Below are 24,982 nucleotides of genomic sequence, written 5' to 3'. Positions count from 1 at the left end.
CAGAAGCAGCCAAGCACTCATTTTAAACTCCGAGGATTTCTCTGTGCTCCTCAGGTGGCAAAGAGCCAACACTGCTTGATACAAATAATACACTTCAGGTGAACAATTCATACAGATGATGCAACTTTGCAAATAGTCTTGATCCGAGCAGTACAGTGTTGCGTTTTGAAGTGGAGAAACACAAGTTTAGTTAGAGAAATAGGGCAACCCTAAATTACATTAAAAGCATTCAAATGTGTATTTGGGTGATCTGAATAATTAAAAATTAAGTAAAAGTCAGTGGGAAAAAAAAAATGTGTCTATCACCCTAAGGTGTAAGGGATTAAGTATTGGAGGAAGATATATTCCTGCTCAAAGGAATTAAGAAGAGGTGTGATGTTGATATATTGGTTGAGGCTTCTCTGAATTTGGCAGCGCGGACCACTATGCTGGCGGGAAAGATAGCTTTACGTTACTGTCGCTATCGTGTAAAAGGGTTGTGTTAAAACCTCCAAGATCATCCTTTAAACATTTCCTCACACACCAGCATCTGACCGCCCACACGCAATATCATTACTATGGGAACGACAAGGATTTAAACACGGAAAAAGCGTCTTATGGATGCTGTCATCCGTCAAAAAAAATACTCATTGCTAATCCATGTTTTCCCCCCTTGTTATGAGGGCATTGCAAGCGCCTGATAAAAATGTCAACCTGATCCAATTATAGCACTCGTTGTAATAAGGTTCAAATTTGGCTTGCTTTGAAAACATTTCATAGACTATTATGCTATGTGGGTGGGGAAAAAAAATAAATGTCTTTTTTGTTGTTGAAGGTAACTGGACAAATTTGATCCTAAATCTACAACAGCTTATTTAACCACGTATTTTGCACAAAGTTTAGCAGGTAAAAAAGTACATCTTAAAGGGGCTTAAATGTCTAGTTTAAGCAACGGTGGTTTAACTATGTAAAAGCTGAAATTAACTTGCAGTGGAAATCACCTACAATTATATTCACAGCTGAAAGTAACACATTTAGGAAGTATGATGACATAAAGTAGCCTTTTTCACATTCAGGACACATACCACCACACAATAGCACCCAGACTACACCTTACTTAAAAAAGGCTGAGCGTTGTTACCTACTTTTCCTGAAAAGATTCGCACAATTTAAAAAAAAAAAAGTTAGTTAAGGGTCATGCAAAGGACTATCAAACGTCTTTCTTTTTCCGTGTAAACAACTTCAGACAGAACACATATGAGCTGCTGGTGGCTTTCGTTCTGCATTTTTAAGAAGAGTTGGTATATGAGGTGGTAAAACTTACTTGCAAGGCTGATGAACTCTTTGTAAAGTCCATAGGTCATCAATGGCTCAGGAAGGCTCCTTTACAGAGACAATGAGAAAAGAGGAGGGGGGAGTGTGGAGAAGGCGAGTCAAAGTGAGCAAAGGGGACAAAAAGAGCTGGTGCACCGTTTTACAGGGCTTGCACACAGCAATGATTAATGTGGGCAGGCCAGGGAATGGAATTAGAAGGTGCACACGTTGAGATAACCAAGTTCCACTCAAGCTACTTTCAAACTGTGGCTGGATAATGGCCCAAAGTACTTATCCTCAGAGGAAACTGAAACGTTTGACCCCACTTTATTGAGCAAGTCAAACGAGTAAAACAATATGGACTGCTCATGCTTACAGTTTAAACAGTGTTTAGATGGCAGTGACAGTTTAATATTACCATCACTCATCAACTGCTATCACTTGAACACGAGTTCTGTTTCACATTTTTCTTTTTTTGGCTTTGTACCATTTTCTTCTCGGTTTAAACTTTACTTTATGTTTGATAGTAAAAACTTTTGATTACATCCAACAAATCTGACACAACTTTCTTAACAGTCTTCTCAGTAACAAACTACGTCAAACAAGCATAAAACAGTTCTCACGCTGTTACCAACTGTCATTACGTAACTCACCGCAAACTTTCAACCTGAACTTTTCAACACATTCTTTTTTTATTTTGCTGAAAGACATATTGATGTGCAAGATAATTTTTTATCGTTTTCAAACCACCACAACACTAACTTTGAATGTGCAACAAACAAAGAGGTTGGTGACTTGGACAATATTCTTATTTTCAAAAAGAACATGTTTCAAAAGTATGATACGAGGATTAATATCACATTTAAAAGCTATAGATTAATAGGACAAAGCATTACAAAGGCAAAGAAGCATTTGAATTCAAATCAAATTACAGTTTTTGACAGAATATGGAAATACTGACTGGTAACAGACTCTAAACGTCTTTCGAGAAGTTAATATAAATGATGTGCATAAAAGCTGAACCTATAAAGAGGTAAAATATACAATATAAAGTTTTTAGAAGGTATAGAAAAGAAATCGATCCATATACAACCTTTGGAAACCAGAGTGTGCTGCACTTGAACAGCAATTCAGGAAAATAAAAGAGCTAATACTGAAAGTAAAACCTTACACTGAGTTATTCAAACAGCTCACAGATGTCTCCATCCTGGATTTAATAAATAAACCAATCTATACTCAGATCTTTCCTCTCTCTTTGGGGGAAGACTTTTTCATTAAAAAACAAGGTCTACTCAGTGGTGGATGACCTAAAACTTTAACACACATGCACGCGACTGGCCGTGCTTCGTAGAATGAGGAGAAAACACGTGGCATGCAATGCAGAACGGCTGCACGCTCAGTTTAGATTAATACACTGCTGCATCTTCACAAAGAAAGCGTTTGTTCATCGTCCCATCCATTTTTCATTCGGTCAATTCCACCTTTAAACTTTAAACTCAATTTGTTCTCACTGCAACTTAGAAACAAATTGGCTTTTTAAACTAAACTGCCTGGATGTATACCGGGAAAATGACAACAATTAATACCGTTTGGTGATTTACAAGATTAATAAAAAATTAATCATGTACTTTTACAATATTGCTGGACTTGCGATGTGAGGTTAAAGACCAGGGCAAAAAAAGATCAGTAGAGCGGAACCAGAGATCTTTTTACTCCTTACATCCAACCTTCCTTGTCAAAAGCTGGTGCCTACATTTCCCTCAATGCAACTCTTTTCTTGTGCCGGCAACAGCTGTAACAGCTAGCCTCAAGCAGAGTTCAGGAGCAGGTCACAGAGGTCTGGCAAGCTCACTTCTTTCAAACTTCTTTCTGACTCTCCTGCATACAGTCCTCAGCACCGACTCCGTTGGCATCACTTGAGGGAATTTATCAGGTCTTACACAGTTCATTCTGGAGTCAAAGAAAACATTTTGTCAACTTTTATATGAGCAGTGGCACTCCTTTAGACCTGTAAACTGAATTTGGCATTTAAAATGGTGGTGCTCCCGCTCAAGGGTCTGTGTCCACAGTGGGGTTTTTTCTGCGCTGCCAGTGTCTATTTTCCATACAAGTGCTATGAAGTTTATAGACAGAGCAAAATGTCCTCAGATCTAAAAGCCTCCCAGCGTAAAACTTCACACACGGTTAGAAGTCATTTAACTTTCAAAACACAGCCAGGCTCATAAATGTCGCTTCTCTCTCTCTCTGACCAAGGACAATCAAAAGTGGGGCAGGACTTAACAATCTTAAAACTGTCAGCTATGACAGAGGACACGTTGATGCCGGCTCTCCCTGACAATGGTTTTGGTAACCTGGCAACAACAAACACTTGAGACAAGAGATCTTAAAATGAGGTAAGAGGAGCTTCCGGATCAAAAACAGCTTCAAGTGGACACAGACACTAAATCTCAGTGTTTTCATGGGTACAAACCAAGCGGTTTAATTGATATTTACAAAAATCACAACAGACATTCAAAATATTATTTTGGCAATCACTCAACAACATTAACAACAGCATAATCAAATCCTACTACTGCTGTGTAAAGTAAATAGGTTACAGGCCTGAGTGTGTGTGTGTGTGTGTGTCACAGATTCTTACCTCAAATAGAGCTTCAGTGCACTCGTTATTGTCTTAACGTCCCAGTCTTCACTGGTTGACAGATCCACCTCGTTGCTCTTTTCATCTAAATGAAGCATTTGGCAAATCAACACCACAGAAATTCATTGACAGAGTATTAACATTAAGTAATAAACAGTTATTTTATTCATCTTTTTCACAGGCAGCAAATGTGCGTAATTCTTAGGGCAACCTAGAAAGTCCAAATATGCAACAGAACTTGTAATTGGCCATATGAGGATAAAAACGTTGCCACGAGCCTCGGGGGTTGAGTGCAGCCCCAGCTGAGGTGAAGGGAAGTGCAGCTTCTTTGGAGAGCTGTTGGTTCTATACTCATTAAAAGGTTAATGAATCCCTTACTACTTCACTGACTCCACGGGGACTTGAGGTGTGTGTTATGATGAAGATTCAGAGGGGCTTCAGTCACACCTTAAGTAACCTCTGATGAATTATAGGGGATGTGGAAGCGCAATGTGTCCCGTGAAGCGTTATTAGTGAGACGCATGAAGTCCACCGGGCCCGATTCACTGCACTGACATTAGCTTCATGGGCGATAGGCGGTCTGTTGCCAGTAAAACGGATTTTTCCTCATTCAGCCAATGCACTGTATGCATGCAGGAGGACTGAGTTTCTCAGGTTACAGTCTGCAAAATGACCAGTCCAATGTCGACTTCTGAAGTAGACGCGTGTGTAGAAAGCCCCCTATAAGCCCCCCGAGAGCCCACAATAACAACAACACGGTCAGCTCTGAACTAACAGTGCAATAGTTACACGTTCATTCATTCGGCTTAAGGTATTGGTGAAATAAAGACAGATAATGCCTTATTTTAGAGGCTGTATTGTCTCTGCCCTGTTCTCTCCCATCATATGGATATACGCGGATCTGGAGTGATCTAAATATCTTCCGAAGGACGCCGACTTTCACCAAACTGTTATCGGTGAGTAGATGAACGTACTTTATGCCAGAAATAAGGTCCAGGTTTAAAACAACAGGACTTCTCCTTTAAAACTACTTTCCTGATAAACACAATACAAACTTGGCATTGGCACACTGGTATGGATAAACAGAAGTAAACTAATATAATGTGTTGAATAATGCAAAGATGAGATGTGAAGATGTGCAGAGTTACACAGAAATGAATGACAACAGTGAAAAGTAGGAACGTGAAAGCAAATTCTAGCACTGCGCAGCAGTGATTCTCAACTTTCATTTTTTTAAAACAAGACAAAGCAACATCCACTCGATAGCCCCTTGTCACCTCCCGTGTGTCCGTGTTGCAACCAACTTGACCTTTTAATAACTTAATGACATCATAAGCAGCGAGTTTATTTCCTCAAAATTGCTCGTCATCAGAGTAGCATAAATCATGGGGGTTATGGGGGTGTGTGGGCCTGTTGTTTCTGTAACACTCAAGACAGACGAGCCGTCACGCACACCACCTTTAAGCTGTGACTGATCAGAAATCAGTTTAACTTCTTTATATCAGTCTTTTTTTCCAATCTACGGTACAATTCTGAGGTGAATATCAACATGCAACACGAATGTTGCCTTGAAGGAGAATCTGAACGAAAAACCATTAGTTCTATATTTAAATTGCACATCAATATTTTCCTTTTATCATTATTTTTCATTTATTTTCTCCATTTTTTTTTTAAATTAGGCCAAACACTGCGTGGACTTGTCCTGTGGGAACATGCGTTAATACTTTGATTAGGCCTGCAACGCCTTTCGGAGAGACCTGTTCCTCAGTCTGAAAAACTTCAGCCTGCATCACCATCTGTTCAGGTTAACCAGGTGAGTTGGGTTAGCAAAGGACTTAGTTAACCAACAACACAGCGAGAGATGCCACAGTGGAAAAAATATTTTCATTTAATTCATGCGTCATAACCCTTTAAAGTTATCAAACAATGGTTCCGGGTACTGTTTTCAATTGATATGATTTAGCAGCATCCAAGAAAAACAAGTCATCATCTGGCCAGGTGGTCTCCCAGATGAGTGAGACATCATCTTCCATTGTTGAATACCTTAATGGCCGTTGTCATTTAGTAAATCAAGCTGATCTCTTGAACTGCTCTGCAGTTCTATCCGTCGTGCAAAACCTCTGTTTCAGCAACTTTTACGGACAAATCAGTGCAAACATCATACAGTCTACTGCCCAGTCTGTCTGTAACAGAGACATGGACAACAGCTCCCTTTTAAAGTCTTCTCCCTGCTGTAGCATTGCCTGCTATTCAATCATTTTAGGTACTGCTTTCTTTGGACTGTAATGCGATGGGAGAGTGTTTCTATCAGTGTGTACTAACTGATTGGACCGCGGCCATGTTGGTGGGTGAGAAATGAAAAGAAGGAGGAGTGGGAGGATCCAAAGTCTTTCTTCAGGGTTTAAAGCTTGTATCACCCACTCACTTTGAACTGCCGTTTGCATGTAATGTTGGTGAAATTGTGTGTGCGTTTAGAAGGAATGCTACTTCTATCATACATATAACTAATTGCATGGGTAAACTTTAGCTTGGGTTTAGGGCCGTTTAATGATAATATCCCCTTTATTCAATACTTTGACTCCTTAGCAAACATTTAAGTTAAGATGAAATGTGCATTTTCCCTTCATTCAAAATAGCATAAAAATGTCAAAACTAAAGATAAAAACTCAGAAGCGTATGCAGGCTCTAGAAAAACTTTTGGGTGTTAATGGAGTCTACAGCATGAGTCGGCAGGTTGGGAGGCTGGAGGGTTTGAGAGAGGAAGCTAAGACAAGCTGGCGGCTGCCTGAGTTCGTTGTCATTCAGAACACAGAGCTGAAAGTGAACTGGTGTCTGCTAGAGACAGCAGGAAACCGCAGAGCAGGCACGGTGCTACAGAAAGGACAGAGGACAAGTTCTGTAGGAGAGGAGTTGAGCGAAAGAGAAGCGAGACAAGAGAGGGGCATGAAAGAAATTGAGAAAAGCATCTGACAGAATGAGCCTGCCATCAGCGCAGGCGGGGCTGTCTTGGTGGTGTGTTGATGAAGGCAAAGCCAAAAAGTAAGAATTCGAATAGGACAGACACTGTCTGTGGAGAGGGGGGGTGTTCAATTTGAATGAAAGTGAAGCAATGATTCCTACTGGCACCTGTTAGATTAAGTTCTTTAACTTGTAACTCCGGTCAAATAAAAAACACTCCATTTGAACATTTTAAGAGCAGAGAGAGGAAAAAGAATGGACATTAACTTACCAATCATTAATGAGAGGAGCTTCTGGACCTTGGAGCTTACCCCTCCAACTCTGTACAGTCCTTGGTCATTAATACCTAATAAGGAATAATAATATTAACACTTAACAAGATACAACAATCGTAATGTGGTAAATACATGTGTTTGGAATCTATGAAGCAGATGAATGAATATGCTGTAATATGAGCCAAGGTCAAAGTGATGGATAACAATTTGTATTAAAAGGCAGGATGAGAAGAAACAGGCTACTTTTTTTTCCTCAATGAAAAGGAGGTCAGAAAATCATCTCCCCACTGAAGCAAATTAATTAAAACATTCACGCAATGACCATTGTTTGTGTAACAAGGGTGTGCACTGTCTGCAGTACCTTATTCTCAACCTTTCATTTCAATAATGGAAAAAGCCTGCCCCCGTGTGTACACATAAAGGAACTGCACATATATTGTCTGATATTGCACTCAAATGCTGGCTTTTTATATATGCATCACAAGCTCACCTCTTGTTTCAATTGTACTGATGGAATTCTTCACAAGACTCAAACCCACTTCATCCAACTGGGCGTCAACTACACGAGGGGGGGTGAAATGTTGTCAGGCACATTTAGAGTTTCTGAAAAACTCAATATTCTGTTACAGAGAATGTGATGCAGACGGAAACTTACTTCCTCTTTCTTTAGAAAGAGTTCTGTTGAGATAGCATCCAAACTGATCAAATAGAAAACAAAAAGAGCCTAATTATGAAAACAAATATACCAGATCTTTGAGAAATATGGTATGATTTATGCAACAATCCAAAACTGAAAGATAAGTGTTGCGGTAGATGATGAGACTGTGGAGGCTGACTCACAGGTTCCTTCCCACCCATGGCATGTATCCAAAACTTGTGGTCATCCTCTGACAGGGTCTGTACGGTAAGCACCGTCCCTGGACTGGGAGAGAGCCATACCACATTAGCATTGGGCACAGACTTAGAGTTATAGCACAGTTTAGCATTGAGGGATACCATTGTCAACCCTGTGTGCTTAGTGTAGTGAAATAAAAATCAGTATCTGCCAAGGGCACACACACCTTGCATCTATTTCGAACACCTACAATCGTGTAGAGCCTGATAGATGTCAAATTACTCACCACAGTGAGAATGGATGTGTGCACTCAAATTTCCGTTCTAAATCTGGGGGGACTGCTGTTCTATTAATACAACAGAAAAGGGGCAGGGCATGGCTAAGCTGTGAGTCAGAATGGGGTATCTATTACTAGCATGGTCCGGCTGGCTGTCCAGCCCTCTGCCATCCAAAACACAAGAGCGACAAACTATAACTGTGTGGAGCAGAACCCTTCACCAAAACTGGTTAGTTTATGATCTCTGTGGATACAAATTATTTTATATTGTCTTCCTGTAAGTCATCAGCTAAACAAAAAAAAAAAAAAAATCAATTAGACCAATTGTGATACACAGTGCCACAGTGATAATGTACAGGTTTAATTCCACCAAAGTCCATTTGCTAAACAGGCTAAAGTGAAAACTTACCGATCTGTTATGTCCAGGTCTAAGCAGAATCTCCGGTCCAACGAGTCTGTTGTTTTGCGGAGGCAGGACTTAAGCGTGACAGACTCCGTCTCACCCTGGAGAAAAAAAAAAATTCCCTGTTCACACTCACAAAGGTTTGTGAAGAACAAAATAGTTCAGATGAATTAAATAGGTGGTTGGAAAAAAAAGAAAGAAAGAAGGGGAAGCCATAACATCACGTTCTGTGACCACTCACAATCTTTCCACCTGATCTGTGGTCAAAAGTCACCATGTGCAGGATCTTCTGCTCTTTGACAAACGTGCAGTAGCGCTTGACCCAGCTTGAACCAAAGGGAGGTGGACCTTAAAATTTATTTATTTTTTTAAAAAGGACAACACATTAAACAGACATCTAACACAGCTTTACTGTCCCCCTTTGTCTTTTTATCTGGTTTATGAAATCCTAATCAAATGTTTACAGCCACTGAAGGGGAACAGAAAAAGCTCCTCCCCCAATTAAAATATATATGAAATGTTTTACACATATTCTTGCCTTGAGTTGGTGTATTCTAACAAACATATGAAAGCCTTACGTTTCTCCTGTACATAGAGATAGCCTTCATAACTGATCGGGCTGGTCTGTTTGTATTCTTGGGGGGCCTCTCTGATTCTCTTCATCAGCTCGTACACCTCCGATCGTGCGCCTTCGAACCGACCCCTTGTCTGGGAGGGAGAAGAAGCAAATACACACTCCATTAAGTGACTTCCTCATAACTAGTAGAATGACCTTACTAACAAAATGCCACTGGGGGAAAAAAAATTTATTATTTTTTTTTTTTAAAAATCAAGGCTTATGGGCTCAGAAAGCCCCTTCAACTCCATGAAATCTGAGTAATCGCTTGCAGTAGTCTGACAATAAGAATGAAATTGAGGAGAAACTAAAGTTGTGAACAAGCACGTAGCTGAAGATCTGGTATTTAAACCAAAAGTGTCAGACCTTATAGTTTTAGAGACTTAAACAACACATGATTATCAGTTCAATTATTTATTCTTTTGTTCTGCTTCATTTTTTGGAGAAAAAAACCCCAAAAACACTCAAACATTTTTTTTGGTCCAAATTACCAATATGAATGAGAAACAAAACTATGTCTTACATTTTGAATATTAATCTGCAGTGCCGTTTTATAATGATCAAAGTCCTTGGCAAGCTCAAAACCCTGGTGATAAAAAGTGAAGACAGTCTGAAAGAAGGCCAGCATCTGTAAGGAAATCAGAAAAACAAACGTAAGAAGCCTGCAGAGGAAAAGAGAAACTCACAACACCATCGCTGTCAAACAGAAACTCATCAACACCGTCAAGTCATTTTTCGAGTGAGATTGAAACTTGTGTCTTTTTGAAACTGCATATATGACCCCTAGTTTTAGAGAAAGGTACTTAGAAAGAGAACATGACAGGACTCTGAGAAACAAGGCCCAACTTCCAGAGCCCTCAAGTTTGTGTCCCACTGGATTCATCCGACACTGTTCTCAGTCAATAACTTTCACAGTTATAAACTATGTAGTTCAAATGTGCCTCCTGCTGTTTCCCATCAAAGAAGTTCCAAATCTAGAACCAATACCAAAAAAAAAAAAAAAAATGAAAACAATCCCTCGAGGGCTTAGCTACTATGAGGTGTACTTTGAAAGATGGCAACTTCATTCATTTGCAAATGTCAGAATATATGCTTTAATGTGAAACCAACTGTGGTGGGTCACTTACTGGTTCCACACACTCAAACTTCTTTCTCTCCTGGATGTCCTGCAGTTTGCACACATAGTCAAGTGACTCCTCCTGAAAGTGCTGTCTCATGGTTTCCACCTGGATGTCTGCCTGTAGAGGTGGAGAACATACACCGGGATAATTATAGCCGCAGAGAGTCTAGTGGAAGCAAGGGAGAAAAACTAGGATACACTGCAGTTTGGGGAACTGGAGGATTTTCTATGTGGCATTAAATCATTCAAGGATAACTACAGTTGGAAGATCAACTTCTGATGGCTCAGCCAAGATAGTAAAAGCATCTCTAAATTGTTGGTTTGTCTTGGACACAGCTGCACGATCTGCACAGCATGCAACGCTCTCTATTCTTTGAATTCCGATTCAGGTAAAGAAATATCTCTAACAAGCGAGCACAAATGCACAAAAAAAAAATCTTAGAAGGAAAGACCGAGAAAAATCTGAGGAAGTGCAAAAGGAGAGGGGCCCCTGTTCAAGGACAGGAGAAGCAGTAGCACACACAGTCAAAGGGAATTTTATTGTCACTCACATTATAAAACACCACACAGCAGAATGAAACTGCATTCCTCTTGTGTGCAAATGACCGATGTCGCCAGATCCAACCATACATATGAAATAATAAACAGAATAAAAATGTATGCCCACTCATCTCTTTTTCTATCTTTTACAAGAACACAAGTAAGCTGGGGCCTGGCACAACCAACACCGGGCGAGAGGCAGAGTACACCCAGCACATTTAAATTCAACAGAATCCTGCGTGTGGACAGATGGACAGGTTAATGAAAGCTAATTAATCTAACCGCCTCTCCGTGGACTTAGGGAGAGAATTCCCTTGAAGAAAAGATCTCGACCTTCCTCCCGTGAGTGTAAGTTTTTGACAGCATTTAGCTGGCCCAGAATAACTATATCTAACCGAGAACTACAAATAAATACGGTTTTCATTGTACACTGTACAATGAAAACCTGTACACGCACACTGTACTTAACAATGTGCATAAAACTGGCAGATGACTCAGTTGAAGTGTTACGAGGCATACGCTTGTACAGTAAACTTGTACCACAAGAACACGGTCTAAAGATCGTCCCTAAAAGATCAAGTGTGTATCCACATACAGACTGAATTTGTTACCTGTAAAACAAGTAAACTCAAAGTTCACACTCTGGTGTCCATGATATATTCACCGCTCAGCGAGTTGATGCAACGGCAGATGGGTGCTGATACAGTTCATGACTCCTGTGGCTGCGAACGAATCACTGGGTCTATTTATTCAAGCATGATTGAAATCCGTGGAAACAATGTTCACAGATTCAAGTGTCCCGTCTGTTGGGCACGAACAACATTTGGGTGAGCCTTACATGGCGTTGGCATAGAGCAGGCGCTGCTTTTTTTTTTTTTTTTTTTTTTTTTTACAGCAAAGGCTGTTGGATTTTTCAACATTTTACTTTTCAAATTGTCATCCCTGGGTGGTGCAGCAGTGACTGCTTCATGAATCACAGAGAGCCACGGCTGACTCAGTGGTGTAGTGCAAAGAAGAAAAAAAAAAAAAAGGAGCACACATTTCCTTTTCAAGCATGTGACACAAACTACTGCTGCGAGGCACGTCAGTGGAAACTCAAACGGTCCTGCAGGCTGTGCGGGGAGACTCTTCCTCGCAGCACTGCAGACGGAAATAAACTAAACAAAAAAAATGTCTGTTTACATCTGTCTTTTTGGGAAAACGAATAGGTATTCTGCGCAACATATCTATCAGACAGTTCAGGCAGGGACAAATACCTCTTGTAGCTGTGGCTCTTTCTTCTTGGCTGACATATTCAGGAGCTTTTCCAGAGAGCTGTAGTACTTCTCGGTTTCTTTTTCGTACTTTTTTCTGTCCGCCTTGTGGAAATAAAAAAAATAAATAAATAAATAAAAAAAGTTGGAGTTGGAGGAGTGGGGGAAAATTGTGCATATTACAATTCATTTGCTTCAAGCTCTAAAATAAGGTGCACCAAGCACACCGATATATATCCACTAAATGCAACAAAGCATACTCAGAAAAGGCAATGAACAATCATACGTTACCCTTACTGTACCGAGCTGCTCTTTCCTGAACTTCTCCAGAGGTTTCATTAAAGTTTCTGTGATGTTTCTCATCTAGTGGGAGAATACATAATGTGATTAGCGCCTGTCCAAAGAAAAAGCTCATTAATACCGTTATCTGAAGTGCAGGGTGGCCTCTAAACTTTCTTGGTGAATTAATTAATTTATCTATTCATTTCTGGCTGTTGTCTGACAACTGCAGCATGCTCCAAGGGTAAACTTTCAAGGCTGGGAGGAAACTGTGCACATTTTGTGAATAAAAGAAATCAATAAGTTAATGTCTTAACCTAAACTATACATCAGCCTAAGGGCGTTCAACCCTCAGCCAGTTTGTCCATCGACAATTCCAATTATTTATTTTTTTAAACAAGGGGTCCCTTGGTGTCCACAAAAAGAAAGACTGTCATCCTAACAGTCAAACTTCACTGCTAGCTTTAATGAATAACCTTTGAGTATGTTCAGTTGTTTTTTTTCCAACCCTAATAATAACTGTGTTGCAACATCAGTACAGCTCCTCCGGTTTTTCCACTGTGCTACAGGTAGGGCATGCCTGTGCTTGCAAGCTCTTCTCCTCACTTTGCAGCTGTGATGTCATCACACTATGCTTAGGAGTGCTTACCATTAGGGTTTGAGCCTGGCACAACAATCATATCAGTAAGCGACTGATGATGGGTTCACACCCTTACCTCAGACATTACGCACAGCTCTGTAAACCGTGCATACCTCTCCAAGGGACTGTCACAGGTTCTTTTGTTCTACTTTTCAAAGTCTTCAAAAGACAGAAATCAATTTCAACACTCCCCTTCTATCATTTCTGGTTTAAAAATTAGCAGCTGTAATCCTTCTGCCGGAGACAGAAGCTCATTTTATGAGTCGGGAGTTGTATTGTTGTGGACTTACAGCCAGCTGCTGCTTATGACATTTATCTTGGCATTTAAAGCTTAGCTGTAATAACGTCATATGCACTCCTGTTCTCTCTCTGCAGGCACTCCCCAGGCAGGTGATGTGACAGTTACCCTCAGAAAGACGCAAATGGAGTAGCTGTCCGAACACTGTGCCACATGTGTAAGTGACGGTGACACTACCCTTTCGGGTGAAGCAGCGGCAGGTAAGCAGGTAAACAGCAAACAGAAAACAGACTTTGAACTTCTGTTAATGGTTTGTGATGACCCAGAGTACTTACTGGCGAGTTCTATCTGTTCAGACACCTGAGCCGTAGAGTAAATGCCTTATTCATACTTGATGTAGCTAATCATCATACATTCATGATAGAGCTGAACTTATTACACACACACATGTGGGAACTCAGGAATTACACAAACTGATGTGTGTACATGACATCTGTGACCGTACACACACGGAAAACACACAGTGTGTTCTCACCATCAGCTCTCTTTGGTCCTCTAGGTTTTTGAGGAATGAGGAGAATTCTTGCAAAGACTCATCTGAAAGAACAAAACATTTTTTTTTTTTTTTAAAACTGAAATGAGGCCCTTCTTCCCCACAGTCTCCGTCTTTTTAAGCTGCATGCGACAGAAATACAGAGTGCTATGGTTTTACAGGAACAGGTGCACACACCTCTTCCTAATTTGCTGGTAGAGAAAGAGCTGTAAACAAACATTTGAGGTGCACGTCGACGCGTTGGCCACAAAGCCTGTGGTTAGCTCGCTGTCGTGTGAGGAGAAAAACTCGACACACTTACCAATGCATCTCTCGTCATCCGTCTTTGCATCTCCGATGTACTCAAACTGAAACTCTCCCAGACACTGGGCGAACTTACGTTGCGCCATCCCGAGCTCTGAAAGAAAATGCCAAACATAAAACACAATGAAACGCAATTTGCCTAAAAGGCAGCAGAATATGAAAGAAAGTTAGAATGGCAGTTTTCTACCACATATTAGAAAAACACTACGATCACTAGTCATTTCAATGACAACAGACTCGAGGCTAAGAAATGATTTACAGACATGTATGAGCCTGCTTAAAACATAGGTCTGATGCATTTAGGTTGACCACATTGTAAACATCCTGTTTGCCTACATGCTGGTACGTCCTGTTCAGCGTCGAGCCCATGTGCACCACAATGTCACCCACCACAGGTCAACAGGTGCAGCAGAAGAGAGCAAACTACGTTCAGTTATCCGTGTGCAAGTCAAACATTACACAAAAGAGGTGTTGAAAAAAATAAATAAATAAATCCCATAATGTATACTGACAATTTTCATCCGAATATCCCCAGCAATGAGCACGATTATTCAATAAAGGCAAAATACCAGAAATCAGTGTTCAGTCAAAATCAAATGTGAAGCCTTTTCTTTTCTTCAATAAAATAAGCGCAGGGTTTGTAATTGACAAAGTCAAAATGTGCACTTATAGGACTGATGATAATATCTCACAGACATGCAACGGTATTGCAAATCACCAAGCAAATCTTTCCCAGCACTATCAAAATAATCAAATTTCTCATTATTCATCAGGAATTCAATACACTGCATATCTTAACAGCCTGAACAGAAAAATCTCCAGGCATGTGCACTAAATTCATATTTCTTTTAAATTAGACTTAATTACATGTTAAGAACGCGTTCATTTTAGATGTTTTAAAATTGTTTTTGTTTTTTTTACATACATTTTTACCCTGTTGCTTACAGACTCAAAGAACCCTGAGCAGTGTGTGAACACATGCTGTGGATTAAATCTACGGAGCGGCCCGCAGCTTAAACATGTGAGAGGGCCTGTAACATTGTTTGCCTTGCCCTGAGACAAAGGGCAAAGCTTCTGGCCTAATCGTCTCTTTGAAACAGTCTAAATTTCAGTCCTGGTCACTGAACGGTTTGCATAGAAGAGATCCAAAAACCACACACACAAAAATCTCAGCCAAGCAAATCCTGCAATGAAACGATAGGAAACTGAAGAGCTTCTCCAGAAAATTTCGGTATTACAGCATTTTATAGTATTCTTTGAGTAAGCCTTCAAATAGCCTTTGGAGGAAACGTGTGTGTGTGTGTGTGTGTTGGTGTGCGTGTGAGGTAATTGTTAATATAATGCAATTAAGAAATCCTAAACAGTAGAAGAAAAACCATGCGAAATGCTTGTAAACATGCACAAAAACAAGCACAATGTGACCTCCAATGTGTTGATCTGGGAAAGAAGCGAAGAGCTACGGCAAGAGACTGAACAGTCCAAATTTAGATCTTAATCTACAATGGGATGAGTCTGTATTCATCCTTCCTACGCCGATTCCATTCAAGCGGTAAACCAAAACGGGTTTTTGTACGAGCATCAACAGGAGAAGCTAAACTTGTGTCGTAAAAAAGAGAAGACAGAAAAAAAAGCCCATATTCCTACAGTTCTAATAATCCCTAAAATCTTCTCACTTTAGGGTCAAACTTGTCTCAGATGACACAGAGGTGCCCACACAACACGACGCAACAATCCGATGTGTGAGTGTTGCGGCGAGGGTAACGAGCATTATTTTCACAATACAGGTTTGGCTATTTTGGGAGCAAACACTTGCATGTTGGACGTGGCAATTTTCTTTGAAAGGACTATAAATCTGTGGGGAATCTAAACCGCACAGACAGCAAGAATCCAGGCCAGGGTGTGCGAGTCCATAAAAGGTGACTCTGGGCAGTCTAGCCTAGCTGTTGATTTGCAGCGAGTGGAGTGACCGCAGACAACACTAGCAGGTCTATATTGACATTTTGTCCGACTCTAACAAACAATTTTACGGGCGATTCAAAAGTGAGTCAATGGATTCCATTGGATTTGGTTCTGATTCTTGTCCCGATGCAATTCAAACTCAATTCTGTAGAAGTGTATCTGAGTTCATTGAGTTTTTGATATTCTAAAGGTTTATATCAACATAAGATGTTAAAAGCAGAAAATCAAACTTTGCAGCAGCCTTTTCTTTCTCAGAATAGTCGACCCATGTCAACCCACAGCAGTAAAAGTTCTAAAATAATGTAAAATCCCATGTTAACTGAAATCAGCAGTTAGTTTTGATTATCCTTTCAAATGTGAGGGGGCCTTCAAATCCATCTTTACAGAATCATTAAGCGTTCTCCCTTAGTGTGTGACACATGTAGACGCTGTTAGGCTGACGTGACATTTGATAAAACTGGGATGTTAATTCATGAGGTATCCTGAACTGCGTGTGCGAGACAGACTCAAAGGCTGCAACATCTGCAATGACACAAGGCCCAGCTGTTCGTCTCAGGCAAGGAAAGTCAACGCTATAAATCAAGGCTTCGTCAGCTGAGCTTTAGCTTTCTCTATGAAAAAGACAATAAAAGCTGCAATGACAACTATTTTCTTTTCTTTTCTTCTTTCCTGTCCGTTGAGAATTTGATGGATATTTGTGATCGGTTAGCAGCTCGTCTTCGACCCTAAATAAGTCAGTGCAAGTTCTGAGAGGTCTTACTGTGCATGTCAAACTGCCTAATCCTGCAGCTATTAACCACATGGGAAACGAAAGACAATTCCAAGTCCTTGTTGGTGAGCTGCAGGACTCAAGTTATCCCCAAAACAGAAACTGATTGCAGGGTGGAAAATTTGGCTGCTCTACTCCATAGTAAAAGCATGTTTTGAAAACACGACACCTAACCTTGACACACCTTAAGAACACCTCAATCCATTACACTGGGTTTGAAGTAGGATCAGGCCAGCATCCAAAGTTGCTGTCCTGTAGACTGCCAATCTGATAACGGTGAAGGAGCCAGACGCATAAACACTGCGTGCATTTTCCACGTGTGTACAAATGCAGAAAAATGCAAATATTTTTTTCTCACTAAAAGTAAAAGATTTGGGCATACATATGGTTATCTCATAGAAGATGAATCCATTTTAAGTTCAATTCCACCCCCTCCCCCTTTTCTGCTTCACCTTATCATGTGATATCATAGTCCCCATATTCTGCTGCCATATCATTCATTTGCATTGTTCTCAAAGTGTGTGCACATGTGGTGTGAAGCATGCATGATTAAATGGGCCCCTTTGCAAATCACATTCCTTAGAAATACTAGTTAGTGCTCAATTCATACTGTTTATACGTCACCCTTGTCTATTACTGTCTTAAAGACTCTTAAAGATGTGAAGTGTATTCTGCAGTTTGCTATTTTCTAACGCAGAACATAAATAATATACACATTTTCTGCCAGGGTAGGTGAAGGCATGTGATTCACTGATTAACGTGTGGCTAAGAAAAAAAAAGCGATTTGTTTTAATTGGTATGTTCTCATCTGCTGTTATTAGGCTGAGGAAAAGTCACAGATTTTATTATAGGAGTTTATTAGCGTATTAAACAAACATGCCTTTTTATTTCTTTAGCAAAGATGGACTAAAAGCTCACATCAGTGAGGATCATTAATGTGCAGTCCAAGAACACTGACGTAAACGGATAGATATGCAAGCACTTTATTCGAGCCATGTGCGCGTGTGAGCTATGGACTTCATTACGTAAAACTTGAAGAATGACTGTTATTTGATTACATGATTCCACAGTGAAAATCAACACCAGGCAGCATGTAGAGAAACGAAGCGGTGAGAGCGGTGTAAAGCTGCATGGTGTCAGTTGATGTTTCAACGTCACAAATTAAATAAATCCAACCAGTGGGGAAAGAAAAGTTCCAGATGAAAGATCTACAACAGCTTTAAAGGTTAAACGATACACACACACACACAGACCAGGGCACACGAGACTCAAGAGGCGAAAAGCTTCGTCTGATTTTTGCCTTTTAAAGCAAAGGTATTTCAGAGCAAACCTGGGAATTGTCAAACTTGGCTAGTTTCTCTGCAGAACACCAGAGGCCCCGGCACTGGCTTCACAGTATGAGTCATAAAGACCCCACCTTACATCGAACTATTATTACGAGTGAAGTTACCCTAAACCAGGACAAACAAAGGAAGAGCATGCCCAACTTTGTGATATGAACATCGATGCCCCCATTTAGAGGAGGCAGGAAGAAAAACAACACAGCTCTCGGGTTACCACGGAACATGCTGCAAGATAAAACACCCGCAAAAAAAAAAAAGAAAAAAGAAACAGCACAAGGGAATAAAGCACATATGTGACTAAGTGAAATCAAATGTCGACTTGCAGATTTCAGCTTTAGCTTGATATCAAAATGTCTGATGTTATTCCCATCGAAAAAAAAAGAGGGCCTAGGATAAGACGAGATAAGAAAACAAATGTCAACCAGATTTGCCGTGCGTTTTAAAGAAGGAAACCTAACATTAAATGTTCTGGATGCTACAGCAAAGGTTTTCCTAAAGCAAACCATAAAATGTGAGCGCGTGTCAAAGGCCAGTTGCTGAAGAAGTCCACAGTGTATTTACTGGCGCACGTTGGCGGGTTGCTTGTTATGCTTTCTACACTCTCATCAGATGTGCCACTCAGGTCAGAGCTCGCCTGGTCCAGGCCCTCAGCGTTTCCATGCTGTGCCTTTCCACAGGGTTTCCTGTTTTACTCTCCCGTCTTTTCCAGGCTGAATTGCTGCTCCACTTGCCTCCAACCTTTGCCCCTGACCGAGCCGGCTCACCCATCCCCTCCCCACCGTGTCCCTCCACCCTCCCCAGCTCCCTGCCCACAAAACATGCATTACTTCATTCATGACTTCCCCATCTTCAAAACAAGCGTGCGAGGGTGAGGCCCCACTGGGCAGGATCCGGTCAATCCTAACCAAATCCCTGATCAGAGAGCTGGTGCAGTATAAGGATTTCATTCGGTCAAAAGTCTAATGATTAACACTTCATATTGCCGTGAGGGGTGCTTGTACCAAAAAAGGAGCTCCAGATGAAATGCCACTTTTACAGCAGGCCTCTTTCTGCAGAGAGAGATAAAAAAGCGTTCCTCCAACATGAGTTCACGTCTTGTGCTAATGCTATTTTAATGAAAGATTGTGATGTGGCCCTTTGGCAGAACAAGTAATGTGATTACAGACAGCAGCAGGAAGCCAAAGCACACCATGGGCAGGCTACTTTTAAAACCTGTCCGCCAAAGAGAAGGAGCCTTTCAAATGGCTGGATTGTTCAAAGTGGAACCAAAAAATAGAAATCATATTTTTCAAGCCGTCTCATGGTCGATTGACTGGAGAAAGTCCAGCTGTGGAAATGACCATGACTGACCTCACTGCAACTGTCTAACTTCATTTTCCAGATCATTGCAGCAATAACTGAACATACGAGAAGCGCCATCAAACCACTTAAGACGACAAAATATTGGATACAAACAACAAGCTCTTCAGAAATGAAATGTGCAAACTTCCTAGGTGAGCCAGCCAGAAAGGATTATGTTTGCTTAAGACAACAATAAAGTGTACTAAAGAGGGTACAGACAGGACACAGTTCCTGTGGAGGAAACCCTCTGAAACAGAAGCACATCTGCATGTTGCTTCACTAGTGGGCACTTCCATGTCATGGCTCTCTGGCCCAGGCCCCCGCTTCAAAGTTTCCTCTCAGACCCAAGGACTTTCCGTAGAGGGACATCCTCCCAGCTGTAGCAGCAGAGGGAGTAACTGACAGGCTGAGAGCGGACAACAACTGTGCTTGGGATGGCCCAAACACCAGATCATCCCGAGGTCAGACCCAAAGTAAAACAATTTACCGTGAAAATCTAGTCTAGAAGCCACAGAACACGGACTAAAGGCTGGCAGCGTTTTACAACAGAAGATTAAATAAACCATCTTTAGAATTCATCTGTGTGTTACATCACACTGTGAAAATGACAGGGACTGTCATATAAAGAGGATTAAACATCTTAGCTCCCAACAAAAAAAAAAAAAAACAGACCCATCAAAAACAACTCTCTGAGCACACAGGTTTTATCAACAGCAGCAATGTGATCCCATCAAAATCAAAGACGCAAACTGCAACAAGGAGATTTAGAGGAAGAAAACTGCAAGAATGACGTGGAGAGGAAAGACCGACGTCTTCACACTCCTGTGAGACAGTATAATCAGAGAAATGTCTACATAATGAGAGCTACACTGGAGCTGAGCTCCACCCTGAGTCTGTATATTTACAACACTGTTACCAGCTCATACTTAACCCTTCCACCTATTAACTCAGTACAACCTAAGCCTTTCTTTAGGAAAAAAAAAAAAAAAAACCTTTGCACTTTTTACGGAAAACTTTCAACTGTGCACTAAAATGCTTTTATTTCTCAGCTTCAAAACAATAAATAAAAACCATTTGAGAAAAACATTTCCCCCAATGCCTTTTTGTTTTGAAAGTGATGGTGTGAGCTAAGGGAATCATCCCACTTAGGAGGTAGAAGCGCTTATATATGACGTTACCTCAGGTCCGAATGAGTCCAGCTGTGGCTAAAACAAACGTGACCTTTTCAATCCAAATTATATCGGAGTTAAAAGGGAAGGTGAAAGACTGCAGGCCGTCTTTAATGCTTTAACAAAACTTTCTGTTTGTTAACATCCCGGCTCAACGACTTCTATCGTTTGTCGAGGACTATGGATGCGCTCTCCCTTCCATCTTGAAGTAAATCACATGACAATAAATTTGAAAGTTCAGATTACATCTAAAACTGCCCCGAGAAAACGGCCATATCATTTTCTACGGTTTGTTGTGGGAAGTGGATGACATTTCAATAAATATACCGTTGCAATTAGGACTGTAAATACCTCATGATTACAGTGATGACAGATTTTGATCAAATGTTATTCGACATAAGCATCAGGGAGGGACAGGCACCAGTTTTAGCCCCGGTCATGTCAATTAGGTTGACAAAACCTCATGTCAGCACATAGGAACATGATCATGAGTTCCTTCCTGAAACTTTTAACTGATTTTGCAAGAGTCCCTGTGCGAGTACACGACCAGTGCTTCCTATTCCTTAGCAAATTTTCAGAAACTCGAACAAACCCCAATAAGAATTACCAGAAGAGAAATTTGATGCCACGTTGTTGGCCTCATGTTGAATCGCATAGTTTAGCCACAGTCACATAAGGCATGAAATACAAGACATGGCATGTCCTCCTGAAATGGGAAACTCTGTCAGTCGACACCAACACAGCTGCGCATCAATATCAACTCATCTGCCTGTGGCTGAATACCCGAGTTCAACACACCGCTCAGGCTCTCCTGCTAAAACCATGTGGCTGCAGAAAAGTCCCAACAAAACGAGGACGAATGCGTTTTGGCAATTCTCAACAAGACAGTATGAACAAGTATCTCAAAACACCTCTAAACCCCTCCTACTAATAAACAATTCTGAAGTTAAAGCAATATTTGATAAAGCTGCCGTTTTGGGGGAACAAGAAGTAAGAAGAGATACCAAAAGTATGCAAACAGCACGGAGTGAAGGGCTCAGCCCAACAAGTATGTGCAGTATTACTAAAGCAGAATGAGCCAGAGCAGCTTTAGGCCAAGCAAAACTCTCCTCAGAGTGAATCTGCAGGAGTGTTGATGAGCAGACCAATGACATCAGATGTGTATAAACGGTTTGGAGCCACAGAGCTGTCCCGCCTGCTGAGAACATGCAGGTTTGGTGCTTGTGATGTAGTAGTGCAGACACTTCCAGACACGCATGGTAGTTAAATATCACATTTTTAAAAACACACACCGCCGCTGGCCAGGTGTATTCCTTCATGACCTTTCAGCTCTGTGCCAAGTTTACACTTTGCACCAGCTCACAGGCACCTGACTTTTCATGAGTTTTAGGGGCTGAAAGCAGCACTGTCCTTCGAGCTTTCCCTGAGCTATAAATACAACGGCGGGGCGATGCTGTTGTGTTTTATCTATCAATGTGGAATGTGCTCTGCCGCCAAAAGTTACCTTAAACTGCATTTGAGACATCTGTGAATCTAACTTACGGTGCACAGTATGGAAGGGAACCACACCAAAGCACTATGTTAACCTCAAATAAGCCCCTGAGAGTCTGCTGAAACTGCCTTTGGTCTCGTAATCAGCAAGAACAAAGAGCTCTGTGTACGTTCAACAGCATGTTGCTGAATCTGTACCTTAAGGAATGCAAGGTGTCCTTAAGGCAAAAGGAAAGTCATACCCCTGTTCCCGAGACAACCCTGCAACAGAGACACACTGAAGCACGCCTGCCTGAGGGTTTCAGAGAGGAAAGACCTGAGCAAGTGACTCTGAAATGATCAAAAAGCAGACTGAATCGAATCCGGGTTAAATTGCAGTCTTTTCAGTTTGTCATTATAGGCTGGATTAAGGTGTGCAACGAGCGTTTAAGCCAACAATGATTTTCTCTGCCTTTTTTAAACAATGAACAATTTACACAAAGACACTTGGAAGATTTTCCCACAAGACATGAAGGGAGCAGTCCATTTTAGATGGTGTGCTGTAGACTGGCTGAGGATCAGGAACCAGCCCACAAGATCAGAGCTGAAAGAGATCACCATTTAATCATTTTAACTCGGCTGAAGGTGTGTTTGACTGTGAGAAAATGGTTTGAGGCGTTGATAAAACCTGTTGCTACATTTTCAACCTCCCTGGTAATACAGAGTAAATATTGATACAAATATAAAAAAGACAACGCCTCGATCTGATCTGTTGAGAATGGCTTTCTCAGTCAGATTCAACTGTTTCCTGTAACTTTTGAGAAAGCTCTTCACCCCACTCGCAACATAAGTAGAACAAGACTGCACCTCAAGACAGATTTTGTGGCCCAAAGCGGACTTCTCCTATACACGTTACCGCGTTTCCCAAACTTACGCTTCGTCGCATTGATGAGGTTCTTCCCATCTTTGTACAGTTCTTTGATAAATCTGTTGGTTTTGTCCAGCTCCGCTTCGTGAGCCTTTATTTTCTCCCTGAAGCTGGGGCTGTCCAGATAGCATTCACTGAATTCCAGCGGGTGTAGTCCCATTTCTGTGACAGATTGATAGCGTCGTGCTCAGCAGCGGGAAACTGGCCAAATGCCACTTAACTTTGTAGCCTAAAACAAACGCCGTTACTTTCAAATGACAACTCTTTTCGCCGGGTGTTTCCAGCCAGGCTGATAAAACATACTGTAGCTCCGTAAAGTAGCGGCAGCTAGCGGCGCTTTAGCCTGGTAACTTCTGACTCTGGTGCATGGGTGTTGTTCCACGACTGTCAAATAAAGCGAGGAAGGGCTAACAGGTAGAACTGTTAAAAGGTGACAACTCTACGATATCAGGTGTAGGGTTCATCGGAAGTCTGTTCACAAGAATTGACCAAAGTTCACAAGCTCCGGCGTCCAGGTTTTCCTTAGTCCATCAAAGGCGCTCCCCCAAGTATAGTGACAGATTGAGAAACTCTGCTGACATATGCGTGCGTGTAGCAAAACTTACAGTCAAAGAGTGTACATTGTGCAAGATGGCTTTGTCGGCTCTACTTCCGGTCTGACGCCATGTAGCCTAGCAGGTCGCACTAGCAGGTGTGCATGTACACGCAGGGAAACGGTGGAAAAGTCCGCCTTGCAGGATGCTGCATTTTCCCCAAAGCTAACAGAGTCGAACGAGTTGAAGGCTTCCTGAAACTACCGTGTGTCGTAAATATGAGGAGCAGTAGAAAAAGCAGTGCAAAGTAAGGCCTTCGGTGAGCACAAATACTTTGCGAGACGAGAAATAGTGGCGTGGACCTTTTTTCTGTATCGTTATTTTATTTATTTATTTTTTTTATCGAGTAATGTATTCCACCAGTATAGTTATAATGCCTTTCATATTTGGTTAAAAAGTAATGCATTATATCTAATTTAATATATTACACAAAACTTAATTTTGAATGCACAGTTGACACGGATCAGCTTTTGGACAAGTGTGAAATGAGAAAAAAAAAGAAGAAAAACACAATATTTCACTCTGAAACGTTACATGGTTGAAGTAAGTTCACAAATTACAAAATTAAGTTATAACAATTGAGTAAATGCGCTTAGTTATTTGGTAACTTTTTGATCTTGTTGACATGTGATGGTTAGTGAACAGACAAATACATAGCATTCTCTTGATGAAATCATAGTTCATGTGGATTAAAGCTTTCCAAGTAAAAAAGAAAAAAAGTGGAAAAAGAAAGGAAGAAAAACATTGAACAGCCACCATCAACAAACATGTGACCAAATGAATGAAACACGGCTTACCTCCTGTATCTCTTTATATGCCCTTTATCATCTATCTAATAAGCAATAGGAAGACACAATTGTATGAACTTCATGGTAACAACAACATAAAATACTACATAAACTATAACACATATAACTATAGAGGCACGAAGTAACGGATGTAAGACATTTATGATGAATGCAAAAGGATGAATACAGTTTGTGTTTAATTAAAAAAAAAAAAAAGATAAACACTGTGTACGCAACACTGTACAAAACAGTTAGAGAAAAAAATAACAGAGAGAGGTGAAAACATGAGCACAAGGTCCTAGAGACTGGGAAGCAAAAGTTTAAAGTGCAGAGAGGGAACTGAAACAGTTGGGACAAAAATGGGTCATATATTCATCTTTCTGTCTCAGAGCAAACACGTA

At 40.9% G+C, this 24,982-nt stretch overlaps 1 protein-coding gene across 3 annotated transcripts in view; it reads right to left on the bottom strand.

Moving 5' to 3' along the window:
* Positions 1 to 23,789, bottom strand: part of arhgap10 (Rho GTPase activating protein 10) — a 43,150-nt gene extending 19,361 nt beyond the window's left edge. For 2 of the 3 annotated variants that reach the window (XM_075463151.1, XM_075463153.1), the window contains exons 1-16: positions 23,207 to 23,789; positions 14,220 to 14,315; positions 13,901 to 13,962; positions 12,500 to 12,571; positions 12,212 to 12,313; positions 10,423 to 10,533; positions 9,819 to 9,923; positions 9,258 to 9,387; positions 8,921 to 9,027; positions 8,686 to 8,780; positions 8,005 to 8,086; positions 7,820 to 7,862; positions 7,655 to 7,723; positions 7,161 to 7,235; positions 3,932 to 4,016; positions 1,304 to 1,362 (exon numbers count right to left, since the gene is read on the bottom strand). In XM_075463151.1, coding sequence (XP_075319266.1) covers positions 1,304 to 1,362; positions 3,932 to 4,016; positions 7,161 to 7,235; positions 7,655 to 7,723; positions 7,820 to 7,862; positions 8,005 to 8,086; positions 8,686 to 8,780; positions 8,921 to 9,027; positions 9,258 to 9,387; positions 9,819 to 9,923; positions 10,423 to 10,533; positions 12,212 to 12,313; positions 12,500 to 12,571; positions 13,901 to 13,962; positions 14,220 to 14,315; positions 23,207 to 23,360 — 1,447 coding nt within the window. In that variant the 5' untranslated portion in view covers positions 23,361 to 23,789. The remainder of the gene's footprint in view (positions 1 to 1,303; positions 1,363 to 3,931; positions 4,017 to 7,160; positions 7,236 to 7,654; positions 7,724 to 7,819; positions 7,863 to 8,004; positions 8,087 to 8,685; positions 8,781 to 8,920; positions 9,028 to 9,257; positions 9,388 to 9,818; positions 9,924 to 10,422; positions 10,534 to 12,211; positions 12,314 to 12,499; positions 12,572 to 13,900; positions 13,963 to 14,219; positions 14,316 to 23,206) is intronic. The other variant, XM_075463152.1, reaches the window with a different exon arrangement.
* Positions 23,790 to 24,982: the final 1,193 nt, after the last annotated feature.

This window comes from Odontesthes bonariensis, chromosome 4 (assembly GCF_027942865.1).
Source record: "Odontesthes bonariensis isolate fOdoBon6 chromosome 4, fOdoBon6.hap1, whole genome shotgun sequence".
Taxonomy (NCBI): Eukaryota; Metazoa; Chordata; class Actinopteri; order Atheriniformes; family Atherinopsidae; genus Odontesthes; species Odontesthes bonariensis.
The sequence above is the reverse complement of the archived record's forward strand: the minus strand, read 5'-3'. Positions and strand labels throughout refer to the sequence as shown.